Raw genomic sequence first — 20,450 nt, 5'->3', positions numbered from 1 at the left:
TTTCTAGATTTTTACATTTATACACAGAGCTGCAGGAAATATAGAAATTGTTTATTTTTTATTTTTTAATATTGCCAAAGTGTGTGTTCTCCAAAGCAGAATAAGCAAACAAAGTAAGAAGTATTATAGTTCTTGCTACATACGGGAGATCACGCTCCAGAAAATATTAAACAGATTTAACAATACCATCGGCGAGGAGTGAATGTATACTTTTGCCTATAATTTACACAATATTGGATTTTATTTTATGTAATGGCTTTTTGAAATACAAGTGTCATAAAATTTTACCATCTTGCCCCCTTTAAGTGTACATCTTAGTGGTACTAGACACGTTCATAATGTGCAACTTCGGAACCATCCATCTCCATGACTCTTTCATCCTGCAAAACTGAAATTCCACACCCATCGAACAGTAACTCCTCTTTTTCCACTTCCCACCAGCCCCTGGAAACCCCCATTCTACTTTCGGCCTCTGTAATTTTGATTACTCTAAGTACCTCATATAAGTGGAATCGTATGGTATTTGTTTTTCTGTGACTGCCTCATTTCACTTAGCGTAATGACCTCAATGTTTCTCCGTGTTGTACCGTCAGTCAGAATTTCCTTCCTTTTTAAGGCTGAATAATGTTCCATCATATATTTATACCTCGCTTGTTTATCAATTCATCCACTGATGAACACTAGGGTCGCTTCCACGTTTCAGCTATCGTCAATAATGCTACTAGGAACATGAGTGTGTATCCTTGAGACTCTGCTTTTAATTGTTTTAGATATATGGCCAGAAGTGGAATTGCCAGATCATATGATAATTCTACTTTTAATTTTTTAAGGAACTACCATACTGTTTCCCAAAGAGTCTATTTTATATTTCCCATCATAGTGCACAAAGGTTCTAATTTCTCTGCCTTCTTACCAACACCTGTTATTTTCTGTTTCTTGACAGTAGACATCCTAATAGGTATAAGGTGCTTTCTCATTAGTTTTGATTTGCATTTCCCTAATGATTAGTGATGCTGAGCATCTTTCCGTGGGCTTATTGGCCACTTGTATATTCTCTCTGTTGAGATGCTTATTCAAGTCTTTGCGCACTTTCAAATTGGGTTGTCTGGCTTTTGTTGTTCAGCTTTTGGAGTTCTCTAATTATTTTGAAGTTTAACCCCTTACCAGAGATATGATTTGCAAACATTTTCCATCATTACGTGTGTTGCCTTTTTACCTGTTGATATTGCCTTTTAATGCACAACATTTTCTAATATTCATGAAGCCTAATTTGTCTATTTTTTCTTTTGTTGCCTTTGCCTTTGATGTCATTCCAAGAAATCATTGCCGAATCTAATGTCATGAAGCTTTTGCCCTACATTTTTCTTCTAAGGGTTTTAGAGTTTTAGATCTTTCATCTTTGATACATTTTGAGTTGATTTTTGTGTATCATATTAAATAAGGGTCCAACTTTGTTCTTTTGCATGTGGATATCTAGTTTTCCTGGCACCATTTGTTGAAAAGTCTGCCCTTTTCTTATTGGAAGGTCTTTGCACCTGTCAAAAATCCCATATATCAAAGGGTTTATTTTTGGGCTATTTTATTTCATTGGTCTATGCATCTGTCTTTATCTTTATGCAAGTATAACACTATTTTGCTTGTGGTAGCTTTGTGGTAAGTTTTGAAATCAGAAAGTGTGAGTCATCCAGCTTTGTTCTTTTTCAAGATTATTTTGGCTATTAAGCATCTTTTGAGACGCCATATAGATTTTAAGTTTTTTTTTTTTTCTATTTCTGCAAAACATGTCTTTGGGATTTTTGGTAAGGATTGCATTGAATCTGTAGACTGTTTCGGTGAATATTGACATATTAACAGTACGAGTCTTCCAATCCAAGAACATGGAACATGTTTTTGTTTATTTATATTACCTTTAATTGCTTTCAACAGTGTTTTGTAGTTTTCATTGTACAAGTCTTTGACCTCCTTAGTTAAGTTAATTCCTATGTATTTTAGTCTTTTCAATGCTATTGTAAATGAAGTTGTTTATGTAGCATCCATTTCAGATTGTTCATTTTTCATGTATAGAAATACAAGTGATTCTTATGTGTTAGCTTTGTATCCTGTTACTTGAGTGAGTTTGTTTATTCTAAAAGGTTGTGTGTGTGTGGAGTCTTTAGCCTTTTGTACATATAAGATCACATCACCTGTGAGCAATATAATTTTACTTTTTCCTTTCTAATTTAATACCTTTTATTTCTTTTTTTTTTGCATGAATGAGCATTTATGCAAGAACTTATAGTACTTCTGTTTTGAACAGAAGTTGCAAAAGTTAGCATCCTTACAGTATTCCTGATTTCAGAGGAAAATCTTTCAGTTTTTCACCATTGAGTATGTTTGCTGTGGGTTTTTCATATATGACTTTAATTATGTTAAGGTAATTTCTTTATATTTTTAGTTTTTTGACTGTTTTTATCATGGAAGGGTCTTGAAATTTGTCACATGCTTTTTCTTCATTACTTAAGATGATTATATGTTTCCCTCCCTTAATACTGTTAATGTGGTAAATTACATTGATTGATTCTTTATGTTGAACCATCTTTGCATTCTAGGAATAAATTCCACTTAGTCATGGCATATAATCCTTTTAATATGCTACTGTTTGCAAGGATTTTGTTGAGTATTTTTACATCAGTATTCCTAAGGGTTATTAGTCATAGTTTATTTCCTTGTGGCGTCCTTGCCTGGTTTTGGTATTAGGGGAATGCTGGCTTCATAGAATGAATTAGAAAGTAATCCCTATTTAATTTTTTAAAAAAGTTTAAGAAGGGTTGCTGTTAGTTCTTTAAATGTTAGATAGAATTTGACCATGAAGCCATCATGTCCAGGACTTTTCCTTGTCAGGAGATTTTCTTGATTACTGTTTCAGTTTCCTTACCAGTTACATATATATTCAGATTTTCTATTTATTCATGATTTAAAGTTGGTAGGTTTTGTGTTCCTAGAAATTTTTCCATTTCATTTAGGTTATCCAATTTATTAGCATATAATTGTTCATATACTCTCTTATGGTCCTTTTTTTTAAAAAATTTCTGTGGAATTGGTAGTAATGTCCTCAATTTTATTGCTCATTTTAGTAATGTGACTGTTCTCTCTATATTTCTTAGTCCACCTAGCTAAAGGTTTGTCAATTTTGTTGATATTTTCAAAGAACCAACTTTTGGTTTTATTGATTTTTCTGTTGCTTTTATATTCTCTGTTTCATTTATCTCTGCTCTAATCTTTTTATAAAAAAATATATATCTGTTCTAGGGATCCCTGGCTGGCTCAGGGGATCCTTGGGTGGCTCAGCAGTTTAGCACCTGCCTTCAGCCCAGGGCATGATCCTAGAGATCTGGGATTGAGTCCCACATCGGGGTCCCTGCATGGAGCCTGCTTCTCCCTCTGCCTGTGTCTCTGCCTCCCTCCCTCTCTCTCGAATAAATAAATAAAATCTTTTTAAAAAAATTAATAAAAATCTCTGTTCTAATCTTTATTTACTTTCTTCCACTAGCCTTAAGTTCAATTTGTTCTTCTTATTCTATTTCTGGTTCCTTAAGTTTTAAAGTTAGGTGGTTGATTTTAGATCCTTCCTGTTTTTTGATTTATCACTACAAACTTTCCCCTCAGTGGTGCTTTTGCTGCACTCTATATGTTTTGGCATATTGTGGTTTAAAATTTTTTTTCATTCACATCTGAGTATTTTATAATTTCCCTTGTGATTTCTTCTTTGATCCACTGGCTGGTTAAGAGTGTGCTGTTTAGTTTCCACAAATTTGTGAATTTTCATTTTCCTTCTGTTATTTTTCTAACTCCATTCTGTCATGGCCAAGGAAGATGCTTTGCATGATATATATATACCTTTTTAAATCTGTTGGGACTCACTTTATGGCCTAACACCGTCTATCCGGAAAACATTCCATGTGTGCTTGAGAAGAACGTGTGTGCTGTTGTTGGATAGAATGGTCTGTTAGATCAGGTGGGTTTATTGTATTAAGTCCTCTCTTTCCTGACTTATCTTCTGGTGTTTTGTGAAACGGAGGTATTCACAAAATGACTTCTAAAGGCCGAAGGAGACATAAAAGCAGAGAAAAAAATCGAGAAGTCCAGCTTGATGAGAAATAGTTTATCATCAAGGGGACTTATGAACAGAAGTATATTTTGAGTGGATGCATAGGGGTATGAAGTGGCATTTCATTGTGGTTTGGATTTGCATTTTCCTTATGTCTAATGATATTTAGCATCCTGTTATGCACTATCATCTGTTTGTATATTTTACTTGGAGAAAGTCTATTCACATACTTTTCCCATTTTTTAATTAGGGAGATATTTTGCTATTGAGTTTCTAAGAAGTCTGTATATATTTTAGATTCAAGTGCCTTACCAGGTACACAATTTACAAAATTATTCTCCCATTCTGTGCTTTCACTTTTTAATGATGTCTTTTGAAATACAAAGGTTTACAATTTTGATGGTTCAATTTATCTATTTTTCCTTTGGTTGCTTATGATTTTGAGGTATCTGAGAAATAATTTCCTTCCCCAAGGTCATGAAGTTTTATGATTTTAGCTTTTACATTTAGGTCTATGATTAAATTTTTAAAAGATTTTATTTTTATTTATATCTTTATTTTTATTTTTTTAGAGGTGGGGGAGAGAGAGTGTGTATCTGAGTGGGGGGAAGGGGCAGAGGAAGAGGGAGAGAGAGAATCTTAAGCAGGCTACACACCCAGCACAGAGCTCAGTGCAGGGCTTGATCTCACAACCTTGGATCATGACCTAAGCCAAAATCAAGAGTTGGACACTTCACCAAATGAACCACCTAGGTTCCCCCTGTGATTAAATTTTTAATTGATTTTTATATATGTATGATATATGGGTGCAACTTTTTTCTCTTACTGTGGATATTTGGTTGGCCCCAGCACCATTTCTTTGAAAATACTTTTCTATTCCATTGAATTTTCTTGGCACCCTTGTTGAAAATGAACTGACTATTCTTGTAAGGGTTTATTGTTGGACTTTAAATGATATTTTATTGATGTGTGTCTATCCTTATACCACTGCTACACTATCTTGCTACTATAGCCATTTATTTATTTATTTATTTATTTATTTATTTATTTATTTATTTATTTTATTTATGAGCAATACAGAGAGAGAGAGGCAGAGACACAGGCAGAGGGAGAAGCAGGCTCCATGCAGGGAGCTCGATGTGGGACTCAATCCTGGGTCTCCAGGATCAGGCCCCAGGCTGAAGGTGGCACTAAACCACTGAGCCACCAGGGCTGCCCCGCCTTTTTTAATCATAAAGGAGTATTAGATTTTGTCAATATTTTTTCAGCATCTATTGAGATGATCATGCACCGTTTGTCCTTTTGTATTTTATATGATATATTACATTGATTGATTCTCGGATGTTAACCAACTTTGCATTTCTGGAATAAATCCCTCTTGGTCATGGTGTGTAATCCTTTTTATTGGTTGCTGGCATCAGTTTGCTTATATTTTGTTGAGGATTTTTTTGCATTTATATTCATAAAAGCAATTGGTCCATAGTTTTCTTTTCTTATAATATCTTTGTCTGGTTTTGATATCAGTAATGGCAACCTTATAGATTAAGTTGGGAAGTAGTCCCTTATAGTTTTTGGAAGAATTTGTAAAGAATTGGTATTACTTTTTCAACATAATTGTTTTGATTTATTTTACAGCTTCCTTTATAGTTAAATTGCAGGTATGGTTATAAATGGGAGCAGGAAGGTGGTGTTCAATGCTGATCATCACCTGTAGAACAATTGACAGTGAAAGTACAGGACTCGAACTAAAAGTGTCGAGTCCTTATTCTACCTACTTCTACTAAACGGTGCTGGATTGCATTACTGGAGGACACTCTTAATTGCAGAAACAAATTATAAAAGCTTTTATATCTTGAATTCAGAACCATAGTTGGAAGATGCTTTTGGTGCTATTTTCCTCATTGGAACCATGGGTACATGCCAAACTTACTATCTCCACTTTGAAAACTCTTACCTCTAACTTATTGGCACAAATTTGTTCAGAAACATAATTTATCTTTTGATGGACACCAAGGCTCCTTCCACAGTTTGGCTATTGTGGACATTGCTGCTAGAAACATTGGGGTGCAGGTGTCCCGGCATTTCATTGCATCTGCATCTTTGGGGTAAATCCCCAACAGTGCAATTGCTGGGTCGTAGGGCAGGTCTATTTTTAACTGTTTGAGGAACCTTCACACAGATTTCCAGAGTGGCTGCACCAGTTCACATTCCCACCAACAGTGTAAGAGGGTTCCCCTTTCTCCGCATCCTCTCCAACATTTGTGGTTTCCTGCCTTGTTAATTTTCCCCATTCTCACTGGTGTGAGGTGGGATCTCATTGTGGTTTTGATTTGTATTTCTCTGATGGCAAGTGATGCAGAGTATTTTCTCCTGTGCGTGTTGGCCATGTCTATGTCTTCCTCTGTGAGATTTCTCTTCATGTATTTTGCCCATTTCATGATTGGATTGTTTGTTTCTTTGCTGTTGAGTTTAATAAGTTCTTTGTAGATCTTGGAAACTAGCCCTTTATCTGATACGTCATTTGCAAATATCTTCTCCCATTCTGTAGGTTGTCTTTGAGTTTTGTGGACTGTATCCTTTGCTGTGCAAAAGCTTCTTATCTTGATGAAGTCCCAATAGTTCATTTTTGCTTTTGTTTCTTTTGCCTTCGTGGATGTATCTTGCAAGAAGTTCAAAAAGGCCGAGTTCAAAAAGGGTGTTGCCTGTGTTCTCCTCTAGGATTTTGATGGAATCTTGTCTCACATTTAGATCTTTCATCCATTTTGAGTTTATCTTTGTGTCTGGTGCAAGAGAGTGGTCTAGTTTCATTCTTCTGCATGTGGATGTCCAATTTTCCCAGCACCATTTATTGAAGAGACTGTCTTTCTTCCACTGGATAGTCTTTCCTCCTTTATCGAATATTAGTTGACCATAAAGTTCAGGGTCCACTTCTGGATTCTCTATTCTGTTCCATTGATCTATGTGTCTGTTTTTGTGCCAGGACCACACTGTCTTGATGACCACAGCTTTGTAGTACAACCTGAAATCTGGCATTGTGATGCCCCCAGCTATGGTTTTCTTTTTTAAAATTCCCCTGGCTATTTGGAGTCTTTTCTGATTCCACACAACTTGGTGTCCATTGAAAGATGAATGGATAAAGAAGATGTGGTTTATGTATACAATGGAATATTACTCAGCCGTTAGAAATGACAAATACCCACCATTTGTTTCGACGTGGATGGAACTGGAGGGTATTATGCTGAGTGAAATAAGTCAATTGGAAAAGGACAAACATATGGTCTCATTCATTTGGGGAATATAAATAATAGTGAAAGAGAATAGAAGGGAAGGAGGAAGAAATGGGTAGGAAATATCAGAAAGGGAGACAGACCATGAAGACTCCTAACTCTGGAAAATGAACTAGGGGTGGTGGAAGGGGAGGAGGGCAGGGGGTGGGGGTGAATGGGTGACGGGCACTGAGGGGGGCACTTGACGGGATGAGCACTGGGTGTTATTCTGTATGTTGGCAAATTGAACACCAATAAAAAATGAATTTATTATAAAAAAAAGAAACATAACTTAAACAAAACAAATGAGCAAAAGGAAAGAAAAGAGAGAGATTGGAAAACCAAGAAACAGACTCTTAAATATAGAGAACAAACTAATGGTTACTGGAGGGGAGGTGGGTGGGGACATAGGTTAAATATCTGATAGGGATTAAGGAGTGCACTTGTGACGAGCACCAAGGTGTTGTATCGACGTGAGTCACTATACTGTACGCCTGAAACCAATATTACGCTGAATGTTAGCTAACCAGAATTTAAATAAAAACTAAAAAAAAGAACCTGTTGAGAAATGTTATACTGACCTTTTCTTGAGTAAGAGAGTCTGAAAACAAGGAGAGTTTGTTGAATTCCAGACATCATGTAAGATAATCTGAACATTAAATATTTAAATTGTCTTCCTACATGTTTCAAAGTACTTTTGGTTATTAATCACTCTACCAATTCAGTGGGGAAAATTAGCACTGAAGAAATAATAATAACTAATATTTACTAATTAATGATTATAATGTGCCAAATACCATTTTAAATTCTTTACATATATTATTATCCTCCTATCTTATGAAGTCAATACTAATTATTAGTATTATTATACTTAATTATTATTATACTTAATTATTACTTAATAATAATAATTATCATTATCTATTTTATTCACTACTTTACAGTGGAATATTATTCTCTACTTTACAGATGCGGAAATTCAGAAACAGTGAGGTCATGTGGTTTGCTTCCTTTCATGGTAGAGCCAGGATTTGACCTGGGTTATGTGACCTGATAGCCTACCCTGAACCAGAAGTTAGAGTGGATTAGGCATATTCCAGAGCAGAGATTCAGATTCTGTATTACAATTTTTGAGTTTTTAAGTCATGTGCCTCTCTCTTGATGAAAACTAATACTTAAGAAATGTTAATACAAGGTGTGTAAGATGGTGCTAAGGATTTGAGATTAGATAGTCTTGCTCTGCAGGGATAATGTAATAGGTTAACAAAATAAATATTTAGCATTTATCAAGTGCTATGTTTCATGTCAAGTGATTCACTTGTATAAATTGAGTGAGTCTGCAAAATAACTCTGTGAATTAAGTATTATCATTATCACTTTAATTTATAGATGAAGCCACTCAAGCAAGTATATATAATTTGCCCGAGGTCAGTTAGCAATAAGTGCCACAGCTGAGATTTGAACCTAGATGGTTTTGCTTCAGAGTCTCTGTTCTTAATCATTTTGCTATGCACTTTCTCTAAGTAAATAGTCAGTCACCAGACATTTTGTCACAAATGTGCAGTCACAGGAAGAAAGCAGTGATAAGATTGGATCATCATGTTTATGCATGTGGAGGCTGGAGCCACTTCTGTAGGAAAGACATGTGTTGTGGCTGAGAGGAGGGCTCTCTGCAAATTTGAGGCAATCTGAAACAAACATGGAGATGGGGAAAGCAAAATTACTTTTAAACAGAAGACTTTTTGCTCCTTAACAGAAGATGGGAATAGACCGAGAGGGTGTGGTGCACACTGAAGCTGTGCCAGCGTGGTCCCGAGGGAGCTGTGGTTTGGGAGGGTTTGGAGTCGTCGTACCTCAGGAGTGAAAAGGGACAGATTGAAAGAGCGATTTTAGGAAATGAGTCTGATAAACTCAATTAGGATGCATAGAGGTTGTTAGAAAACAATACATTTATAGAAATTTTAATTACGAGTGTTTTGAGTAATCTAAGAGCATCTGGAAATTACCAGGAAAAACTTGAGTGTTCGGGTAATTCTTTTTTTAGTGCCAAAATTATAATAGTTTTCTTTTTCTTGTGGCAGTGACATCAGAGATTGGGGTTTATTCAGCACTTTTCTTCATGGGAACACAAATATTTCCCATTGTTGTAGAGTTTTCCTGTAGAGCATTCCCCCACCAAAGCAGGGCTACGTGTTCGGATCCGTGTTTGAGTGGGAAGCGGGTATCCACAGAGCCAGTCGGTGACCAGAGAGCTGGATGCATGTGGGCAGCTTTCTTCCAGATGTGTGGGTCTTCTGGTCTGCAATCCTGGTGGACTTCTGAGTTTCTTTGTCTCCTCAAACACGTGTTCCCTCACCTCTTGGTTGGGAAGGCATTGTTAATGTCTTTTGAGTTTGAGGCAATTTGCAACTTTAAAGGATCATCAAATCATGATAAATCTCACATAATGTTTTCAATGAGTTGATTGTTAAGTTGTAGTTTCTATTTTTACCGAGAAGAAAAATTATATTTATATCAAAAATGAATAAACTAATATTGCCCGCCCATCCTATTTCTCATGTGCAAACAAGGATCAGTGAGAGTCAAATGCCAACTACAGAGACTTAAAAAAATACGCTTGGTCCATTTCTACTTTTAAGGTAACCTGGTGGTTTCTTTTCTTAAGTCCCCACACAGGTATTCAGGAATATCAGGATGGTGTGCCGAAAATCCCAACAGCTTGTATTACGGTGGAAGATGCAGAGATGATGTCAAGAATGGCTTCTCGTGGGAACAGAATTGTTATTCAGCTGAAGATGGGAGCAAAGAACTACCCAGACGCTGATTCCTTCAACACTGTAGCAGAGATCATTGGAAGCAAATACCCAGAGCAGGTGAGTGAAGGAGGTGCATAGGCTGTCTGGGAATAGGGTTTTGTGGCCAAGTATCAGCTTTTAGAGATGGTTGGGAAAAGAGAGAACATGAATCTACAGAGATGGTCCTTATAAGCTCATTGAAGGCAGGACACACACACACACGTATTTCCCACCAAAAGTTTTACAACAAATTGAAGAGTGAAATAGGATCCATGGTATGGGAATTCACCCTCTGAGTAGCGGCTCACACACAGACACACACATATATACATGTGTACATATATATATATATATTAATAGATATTATTTTTAAAAATATTTTATTTATTTATTCATGAGAGACACACAGAGAGAGGCAGAGACACAGGCAGAGGGAGAAGCAGGCTCCATGCAGGGAGCCCGACATGGGACTCGATCCCGGGACCCCAGGGTCACGCCCTGGGCTGAAAGTGGCGCTAAACTGCTGAGCCACCCGGGCTGCCCTAGTTATTATTTCTTAAGGCTTCTAGTCCTGGGCAGGGGAGTTTAGGATTACCTGTGACCAGTCATCTGGGTGAGTGGGCTGCTCTGGCCCTGAGGCTGAGTGGCAAGAAGAGCGTGAGTTATTGGGAACCTTAGTCTGAAGCAGCAGGGGGGGTTTCGAGGCCTGAGCTAAAGTGTTGAAGCCGAGGAGTTCTTGAGCTGTCGCAGCCAGAGGCCTGAGGTAGTGCTGGCTCACACAGCTTCCTAAGGGCCATTGGCATCTTCTGGGTGGGAATGTTCAGGCCTACTCCTAAGCCCGGGTCGATTAAAAAAAAAAAATCAGCTTTATGGAAGTATAATTACCTAAATTTACCAAATTTAAGTGTACAATTCAATGAGCTTTGAAAAATGTATGCAGTAATGTAACCACTACAATGTTCATAATATAGAATATTTTCATCACTGCAAACATCGCCTCATGTCCCTTTGCTGTTTATCTCCTCCTCCACTCCCCTGTCCCCGGTAACTACAGATGTGCTTTCTAGAACCATCATTTTTCCTTCTCTAGAATTTCATAAAAGTGGAATCATAGAATGTGCCGTCTTCCGTGTCTGGCTTCTTTCACTCATATAATGCTTTTTGAGATATGTCCGTGTTGTTTTATCAATTGTCCTATTTCTTTGTATTGCTGCTGAGTGATGTTTGGTTGCATGGATATACCACGATTTGTTATCCACGCAGCAGTTGTGAGACATCTGGGTGGTTTCTAGCCTTTGATTGTTAGGAGTAAAGCTTCTGTGAATACTCTTGTACAAGTCTTCCCATGGACCTATGTTTTCATTTCTCTTTGGGTCAATGCCTAGGAGCAGAATTGCTGGGCCAGCCTGAATTTTAAGCCCGCTGGTCTCCATCAGGATGCTTCAATCTCTGTGTTCTGTGGGAGTAGCATCTTTTCTAGGTGGGTAGTAGATACCAGAGAGTTTCCAAGATGCAAGAGTAAACTTTTACCTCTACCATGGCATTGCATAGCACTGCAGAAGTTGGTTGTGAATACGTCGTTACCAAATATGAGGTAGAAGAAGAACAAAAGTTCTCCCACAAAGAAGTGACAATTGCTTCCACAGAAAGAATGTGGACGAGCGCAGGGAGTCTACGTGACTGTGTCTGGGGGAGGAATCTGCCTCACAGTCTGCTAGAAACCACGGGGAGGGGATGTCCAGACTGTGAGGGGAAGCAGCAAGCGTGTGTTCTTCTCTCCAGGCACGAGGTGCGTTAATGAACCCGAGCAAGCACAGTCCAGCCCTTGCGTGACACTTCCCCGGGTTACCTTCACCACATCCCAGCCCTGTATGTGCTCCTGGTGTCATCTCCCGCCGCAGGTTGCTAATGCCCCAAGCACACCCTCTGTTTCCTTTTTTTCTTGCGTTTCACTAATGCCTGTCCCAGGACTTGGCCTGTCGTAGCTTCTCAAGACATATTTTGCTTTAGTAAAATGAAGACAGGAAGCAAGGTTGGAGAATTTTCTTAATCTCAATTCCATTGAAATCAAGAGGTTCTGCCCATTTAGAATACTGATCGTCCATTGGCATGTGGGACATCAGTGCAGCTCTGTATTGTCCAGACCTGCCCTCCTCAACCCTTCGTACGCGATCACTCGCCTTAGGTTCTTGTCTTGAAAAAAACCGTGTTTACCTGTCAGCACGGTGAGAGCTCTTCACATTATTTTTCATTTTCTCTTCTTTATCGCTGTCCAACAGCCAAGTACCACATCCTATTAAGTCTACTTTCAGCATATTTAAATCTGTTCCATCGTGCCTTTACTGTCATTAGTGTCCTAATTCAGGCCCTTGCTACCCGCCCCCCTCTGATTTTTTTCTTCTTCTGTTCTCTCTATTTCTGTATTTTCTCAATGCAGCTTAGAGCTGCCTTAAAATGCTGATCTCCACCTGTTCTTTCCCTGCTGTCAGACCTCCTCTCCTGTTCCCTATAGGATACAGGTTATGATAAACATAAACACTGAGGTGAGCAGAAGACGGTGGGGGGAGGCAGTTATAGGTAAGAGGAAATTAGGTAGTACCGTCTAGAAACGAGCAGAAAACAAGAGTGAAGGAGCAGAAGGAAATGTCTGATGGTGGTTCAGATGCCAACTAAGAACCATTTTTTCATTGGCTGGTGAGGGAGTCTAGCTCTCCTAATTGCTGGCAAAATTTCCAAAAATCACTCAGCTTTGCTTTTAATTATCAGTACAGTAGTCCCACCTTATCTGTAGCTTCGCCTTCCACTTCTGCCATTTCAGTTAGCCGTGGTCAAGCCAGTCTGGAAGCAGGCGCTCCTTCTTCTGATGGACGATCAGAAGGTCAGCAGTAACTTAAGGCTACACCACATGCCTACGTCACTCCCCTCTCTTTGTCTCGTCACGTAGGCATTTAATCATCACGCATCATCACAAAAAGAAGAGTGAGTACAATACAGTAAGGTACTTAGAGAGGGAGAGAGAGACCACGTTCACCATGACATTTGTTACAGTATGTTGTTATAATTGTTCTATTTTATTGTAAGTTATTGTTGTTAATCTCTCTGCCTAATTTAGAAGTTAAACTTTATCATAGGTATGCATGCGTAGGGAAAACCATACTATATATCAGGTTCGATGCCATCCATGGCTTCAGGCATCCACTGGGAATCTTGGAATGGGTCCCCCATGGATAAGGAGGGATCTGCTGTAATGGTGACAGTGACATAAGCATTAGGTTGTTTAGGCTGACGGTTTAGGTTGACTAACTTCTCTCTGACACGTCTTCCTTTCCCTGCTCCATGTCCTACTAAAGAAGAATGTTAAATTTTGCTGAGCAAATTACTTGCAATGGGAATTATCTTTAAAAAGAAGAGTTTTGCAATTACTCTTATTCTGCTTGCAGGTCAAAGATCCTGGGTGACTTGAAGGGAGGCTAACATGCACGCAGTGACTGACAGACACTCTTCAGTGCCAACACCCAGCACCACCCCTTACATCTCATTATTCATACAGAGCATCTTAATGAAAGGAAAGCAATTAGCACATAAAGAATCTTCTGATTTGGCCCAAGAACCATGGACAAGGTGTGGTGATTTTCAGCTCTTAGAAAAGCGTGTATGTGATTGATGAAGCATTAACACATTTTAAAACCCTATCGCGTAGTTCAGCCGTAAGCCATAAGTACTGAATTAACCTTAGGCTTTTAGAAAATGCCAGTAATACAAATACTTTGTTGGGCTTCAATATGTGAAAATGGCAGAGTAGGGGTATTATGCACATTAACCCTACCCTCTTCCCAAAGATCCCAAAATGACACGCTTTGGTTTCCTCCCAGTCCACTATTCTCTTTGCACTTTGACCTGCTCAGAAACTGTTCTTCTGTGATGAGGGCATGTTGTGGAGGCTTCAGCAGAGCTTGAGGAGATGAATTTCATCAGTGGAAAATGGTCCTCTGGAAGCTTTGACTTTAGGCCTCTGAACTCCTTCCCATCGGATAGCTTTACTCCTGGGAGACCGTGCCAGCTTGGAGGCCCATCCGTGGTCGAGGACGACGAGTCTGAGTAAGCAGGGACAGGAGCACTTTGACTTCTGAGCCGATCCGTTCCGGTGCTACGTAGCAGTAGTATGTCTGTTCTCCATTTATTAAGGAACTAATTTGCATTGAAAAATTCGTAGGAAACTTGTTGCCATCCATGAATAGGTCTCGTTTTTTTGGTTAAGTCAATAGAGGTTACCCTAGCACTTAAAATAGTCTTGGAAGGGGCAGGGAGGTAGGGGTCTTAGCAGATCCTGCACCAATTCCCTGATCTTCAGATGAGGAGACTGAATCCACAAGCGATTCATCCCAGTGGACACAGCAAATGCTTGACAGGAATGCGTCTGGAATGTGACTCCAGATATCCTGACTCCCGCTTCTTTCACTCTCAAAGTTAGCTCATCGTGCCTGGCCACACCTTAGCTGGATCGAGTGTGAATCCAAGAGACATAGGTCAATTCAGGATACAGGCAGTGCCAAGTCATTACACAGGAGAAATTTTGTCTTCCTGTCATGCTTTTTTCTCCTGACGTCTCCTTCCTAGGTACGAAGAGCTCTTACAGATCTTGCCCGTCGTTGTCGCAGAGTTTTCTGAGAGGTCTCATAAGAGTCGTGACTTGGGCGAGCCGCCTATGCTGTGTCCACTCTTCTATGCATCTCCGGCAAGTCTTGCTTGAGTCTCATCCCTCCTTAGCTCCTTGTCACTTTGGAAGAGGATCTGATACGTAAACTTCTACGGCATTAATTCTTGATGAGGCCCTGATCCTCCATGTCTCCGTTCATACTCCTCCTCTCTCCCCAGTCGGGTAATCAGGTGTTTCTGTTTTAACCGAGGATCGTAGACAAAGCCAAAGTAGATCTGCTACCAAGCGCATCGTTTTGAAAACAAAAAACAAAAAAACAGCTTTTTATTTTGTAGTGATTTTAGACTCAACGAGCAGTTGCACAGAAAGTGCTGAGAGTTCAGGTGGACCCTCTGACCAGCTTCCCCAGTGAGAAGACCTTACGTAACCATAGTAACCTGATCCTGGTGAAGACCGTGTACTCCTGAGACTGAGCTGTTTCCTTGTAAAGCAGGGACTTCCCTGTGGGCATCCTCTGTGGAACAGCCTTTGTAGGGGGGACCCTGTCCTGATATCGGCCCGAATAGCACTTTCCTGGCCTTACTTTATGATGCTTCTGGGGTACTTTGCTCAGACAAACAGGCAAACACAGAAGGAGGGTCGTGCTCACACTCACCTGACAAGGGCCGATTGCCCAACACTAAGGACTCAGGCACCTGTAGGACAGACCCTCTCGTGGTAACAGATACTCCAGTGTTGACGCTTGGGGCTGGCCCATTTCTTTTGCTCTTCAGTGATTTCCTAGGGCTTCTTCTGAGGTTTTGGCTGGGTATGTGATATTTTTTCAATGTTAACATATTCCAGAAGTCTTCTGAGGGAATTGTGCAAGGAGAAAAAAAAAAAAAAAAAAGGCGCTTCAGATTTTTTTTTTTTTTTGGTTGATGATATCCAAACCCATTTTGATAAAGCTTTGATGAATGAAATTGTTTTTTTATACGTGCATTTTTCCTATAGCAGTTATTTTCATGGATTCAAAGAACAATTTCGGTTTCATGTAAAGTATTATTTCGAATATAATGCGGCACCATGCAGGCTAGTAGGAAACATTGGGATGAAAGCTCTAGTTTGTTAACTGGATGGCTCACTTTTTCTTTGTGTGTGTATATGTGTGTGTGGGGGGGGTAGGGTTTCTTAATATCTACATTATTGACATTTTGGGCCAAATAATTATTTTTTAAATATTTTTATTTAAATTCAATTAGCCAGCATATAACACATTATTAGCTTCAGATGTAGAGATCAGTGATTCATAGGTTGCGTCTAACACCCAGTGCTCATCACATCTTGTGCCCTTGTGCCTCCTTAATCGGGCCAAATAATTCTTTGTTGTGGAGATCTGCTCTGTGTGTTGTAGAATATTTAGCAGCATCCCCGGCCTCTCCCCCACACCCTATAACCATGACTGTCAAAACAACTCCAGACACTGCCAAATGTGCGGGACAGAAGTCACCCCAGACTGAGAATCGCTCATGCGGAAGGAGCACAGCGTGTTACCATGCCTTGGTGCTGATTTTATTTCTGCCACAAACAGGCTGAGTGACCTTGGCCCGCTCAGTCCTTCAACTATACAATGAGGGGCTTCGTCTGGAAAAACTCGAAGGTCGTTTCCAGCCTTAAAATTCCATTATTATTATCATTTTTTAAATTCCGTTATTAAAAAAGAAATACTTGGATGTTATCACCGGACTAATGGCACCCACGTTGTGTGCTGTTAAATACTAACGAGACGAAGCAGAGCCCTTTCAGTGAGCTTGCACGCTGGGAGCGGTTTCGCTAAGTGTTTCGTTTGTTTGTTTAACATTCTGTGTTCAAACATGGTGAGGAACTCTCCTATTGAAAAAGTTAAATTAACTCCTTTTGCAGGGGGCACTTCTTATGCCTTTACAGTGCTGAGGTACTCTGGGAACTTGGAAAAGGTGGTTTTGCAATATTCCCCAAACCTTTTGAGAAACAGTAGGTTAGAGGCATAAGATTCACTGAGCACCTTACGTTTTACTTTTTTAAAAAAATTTATTTTTAAAAAATATTCATTCATTAATACAACACGAATCTATTGGGTACCCAGCACGTGTGGGCGTGAGGGTTATAGCAGCAGTGCCAGGTGGGCAGCCTAACGCTGCAGTTAGAGACGAGCCCAGCAGAATCCAAGCCCTGCCTCTTACATTTTCTCCGTAGCTTATTTTGTCTCTTTGCCCCTCAATATGTATTAACCTTTTCTGGGGAGGGAAGGGCTTATGCCAAAGCAAGGAGTTGAGGACTGGAAAGGCCCGTCGGAGGGATGAGCGCAGCCTCGGCCTGCCTGCAGGTGCACCCGGGCTTGGTCCTGCGGGCGCGGGAGGCCCCTGAGGCTCCTAGCGGGAGCTTTGCACTCCTGTTCGCCTCGGCTGCTGCACACATTAGGGAAGGGGGAGAAGGGTGCAGGGAAGAAAACTGGCAGAGGTGCTCAAGTTGGGATAAAGGGGAGAAAAAGAAGGAGAAATGCAGTGTGGGTGGAACCCATCCACTGCTCCTACAGGGCTCCATGGCGCTCTTACTCTGGGGGGCACGTCGCTCTGCCCCCAGGACACCGGGCGCCCCGCGGGGCAGTGGGGCCAACGCCGGAGCCGGAGGCCGGGGCGCCCTCCTGGGGAGACCCCGCTGCCGGCCATAGCACCCTGGGTGGCCCTGACACGTTAGGCGGGCTCGGTTCCACGGGGCCTGGGGCCTGGGGCAGCTCGGGGAGCACCGTTCCTCCTTCCGTAAGGGCACGCGAGGTGACCTCGCATGGCCTCGTCCGTGTACGTATGTCTCTACAAATAAATTATTGAAAATAATTCATTAGCGTTGACGTCGACGTTGTCAAGACCTTGTCGGAGGAATAAACAAAGCCCGACTGACCTGGTGAGCGAGCCATGCCGCGGAGAAGTGACTGGTGACAGGTCGTGCACAAACGCAGCTCCGTCCTGCAGCCCAGTATGTGGTCTCCGATTTGTAAGGCCCCCTTCGTGGGTCCAGCAAGTTGTTTAGCCTGGGCGGGAGCCGTTTCCCTGACTTAAACAGCTGTTTAAACTTTCATAAGCAAAGTAATTATTAAATCTTTCATGAGCATATTGGTTGGAACATTTGTTCACATCTTAACCTCGAGCTGGAAAGTTTTGGGGGGTGGGGTTAAAGATTGGAAGCTGGCAAATTTCATTCTTTTGGGGTTTTTTTTTTTTCTTTCTTTCTTATTATAAACTTTTTATGGCTTAGAACCAGCCAACCTAAATCATGGAAGGAAAAATACATGTGTGGCAAGCGTGAGGCATTTCATTGTTTATTTTTCAAATTTCTGAAATGTGCTCATAGCTGTGCATGCCTCTGGGCTCGTAAAGACAGCAGTGGAAATAGCCCGAGCCAGACAGGCTGTGGCAGATAGATAGCCACCCAGGTAGACAGGCGCTCCCCCGAGACCACCCTCTCCGGGACTCAGTAAGTCATCCTAGTGGCCCAAATGGGCCTTGCAAGCCAGAGGACACCATCTTTCAGAGATCGGAGCGCGACTCTTTTATTAGTGATGCAGTCATTTAACAATAATCACAAGACGACGAATAATCCACGTTTATGGAGTGTTTACCACGTGACAGGAAGCATTATAGATGCTTCTCGCTCATGCATTTTCTCCTTTAATTTTCACTATGACCTTGTCCAGTAAGCCATGCTGTTAGCTCCACACTCCGGATGACGAAACTGAAGCTTGGACCACAAACTTCACGAAGCTCCTGCATCGAAGAGTCGGGGGTAAACACCAGTTTATTGCGTCCTGGGATCTGTACTCTGACAATTCATTGCCCTGGACTCCTTAGTATTTTTCTCTTCTAGTTTGTGAGGCACTGCTGTCTCACGGGTTTCCTGTTTTACCCTAAATGGAGAGAAAGTCGGCGTCGCTGTCAGCAGCGTAATCAGCAGCAACGGATGCTCGTCGAACAGCTGTCCTGTACGGAGCTCTAGGTTGCAGACTCGGGGAGGATCCGGGGGCAGAGAGGAGAGATGATAAAGGGTAAAACAGGCAGGCTGCTCTGCAACTCGGACTGCGGTGTGACGGGGCCTGTGGTACCCACATCCCGGCCGACCCGGAGCAAATGTACGCTGTCGTCCTTCACAGTTCGCAGTGTCCTCTCACCTGTATTATCTCACGTAATCCTCACGACAGGGCTGATTAGGGCAGTTCCACTTTAGAGACGCGGCAGCTGCGATTCAAAGTCAAACCCACATCTAATAAATGGGAGTTAAGGTTCAAAGTTTGGTTCCCCTGTGACTCGCCGTAGTCACTGCCCAGAGCCCTGCAGTTTAGTACGGCGTAGAGCAGGTGCTTTAAGGATGCTCTAAAACACAACCTGAAAAATGAAATTGGGTGAATAAGTAACTAGCATGGAATGCAGTAAGAGCAATCTCGGTTTTAAAACTGTCCACAAACTCTTTGATCTCCTTTTTTTTTTTTTATCATAGTAAATTATTTTTTTTTAATTTTTATTTATTTATGATAGTCACAGAGAGAGAGAGAGAGAGGCAGAGACACAGGCAGAGGGAGAAGCAGGCTCCATACACCGGGAGCCCGACGTGGGATTTGATCCCGGGTCTCTAGGATCAGGCCCTGGGCCAAAGGCAGGCGCCAAACCGCTGCGCCACCCAGGGATCCCTTGATCTCTTTTTTTTTTTTTTTTTTTTTTAAATAATTTTAGGATGATTGTTTTTTTTTAATGATAGTCACACACACACACACAGAGAGAGAGAGAGAGAGAGAGAGGCAGAGGGAGAAGCAGGCTCCATGCATCAGGAGCCCGACGTGGGATTCGATCCCGGGTCTCCAGGATCGCGCCCTGGGCCAAAGGCAGGCGCCAAACCGCTGCGCCACCCAGGGATCCCCCTTGATCTCCTTTTAAGAGATGGAGCCACGTTCCCTCGCCCCACGCACGGGCCGTACTTAGCGATTTGCTTCTAATGAGGATAATGTGGCAGCAAGGATGGCGATGTCTGAGATTAGCACGTAAAAAGCATGTGGCCGCCTCCTTGCTCTTTCTTGTGGATGCCTCGCTCTGGGAGAAGCCAGCTGCCATGTTGTGAGGGTAACTCAAGCAGCCCCGTGGAGACGTCCACGTGCTGGGGACCTGGGGCCTCTGTCAGCCACGGCACAGATGAGCCAGCCAGCAGATGCAACAGCTCCAGGCAAGCCTCCAGATGACTGCAGCCCGGGCCACACCTCCTAAGATACCCCCGAGCCAGCAACCCCCAGCTCGTCGGCTCCCAAATTCTTAACCCATAAAAACTGTGTGAGATAATCAATATTTATGATTTTAAGCCACTAGGTTTTGGGGTGAAATAATAATCAAAGAGCACAAGATACACAGAGAGGAATACTGTGTCCGGGCTGTCAGGAAAGCCGGCGGCTGACAGGTGAGAGAGATGAGCAGGAATTTAATAGAGGGACAAGGAATTTACTGGCAGGTGTTCCGGGCAAAGAGAAAAGTAAATGCACAAAAGGTACCTTTTAGGACCTGCGAGTGAAGGACAAGACAGAGACAACTCAAAAATCATAGCAATTGTGTAGTAAGAACGTACCACATCCTATGAGACGTAGCAACTCCGGT

General features: G+C 41.3%; 1 protein-coding gene across 5 annotated transcripts in view; it reads left to right on the top strand.

The window, feature by feature from the left end:
• Positions 1-20,450, top strand: part of CPQ (carboxypeptidase Q) — a 407,631-nt gene that overhangs the window by 185,640 nt on the left and 201,541 nt on the right. For all 5 annotated transcript variants that reach the window (XM_072803825.1, XM_072803823.1, XM_072803821.1 and 2 more), the window contains exon 4: positions 10,019-10,226. In XM_072803825.1, the coding sequence (XP_072659926.1) occupies positions 10,019-10,226 (208 nt within the window). The remainder of the gene's footprint in view (positions 1-10,018; positions 10,227-20,450) is intronic.

This window comes from Canis lupus, chromosome 28, assembly GCF_048164855.1.
Source record: "Canis lupus baileyi chromosome 28, mCanLup2.hap1, whole genome shotgun sequence".
Classification (NCBI taxonomy): domain Eukaryota; kingdom Metazoa; phylum Chordata; class Mammalia; order Carnivora; family Canidae; genus Canis; species Canis lupus.
Note: the sequence above shows the minus strand (reverse complement) of the source record. Positions and strands in the feature narration are given on the sequence as shown.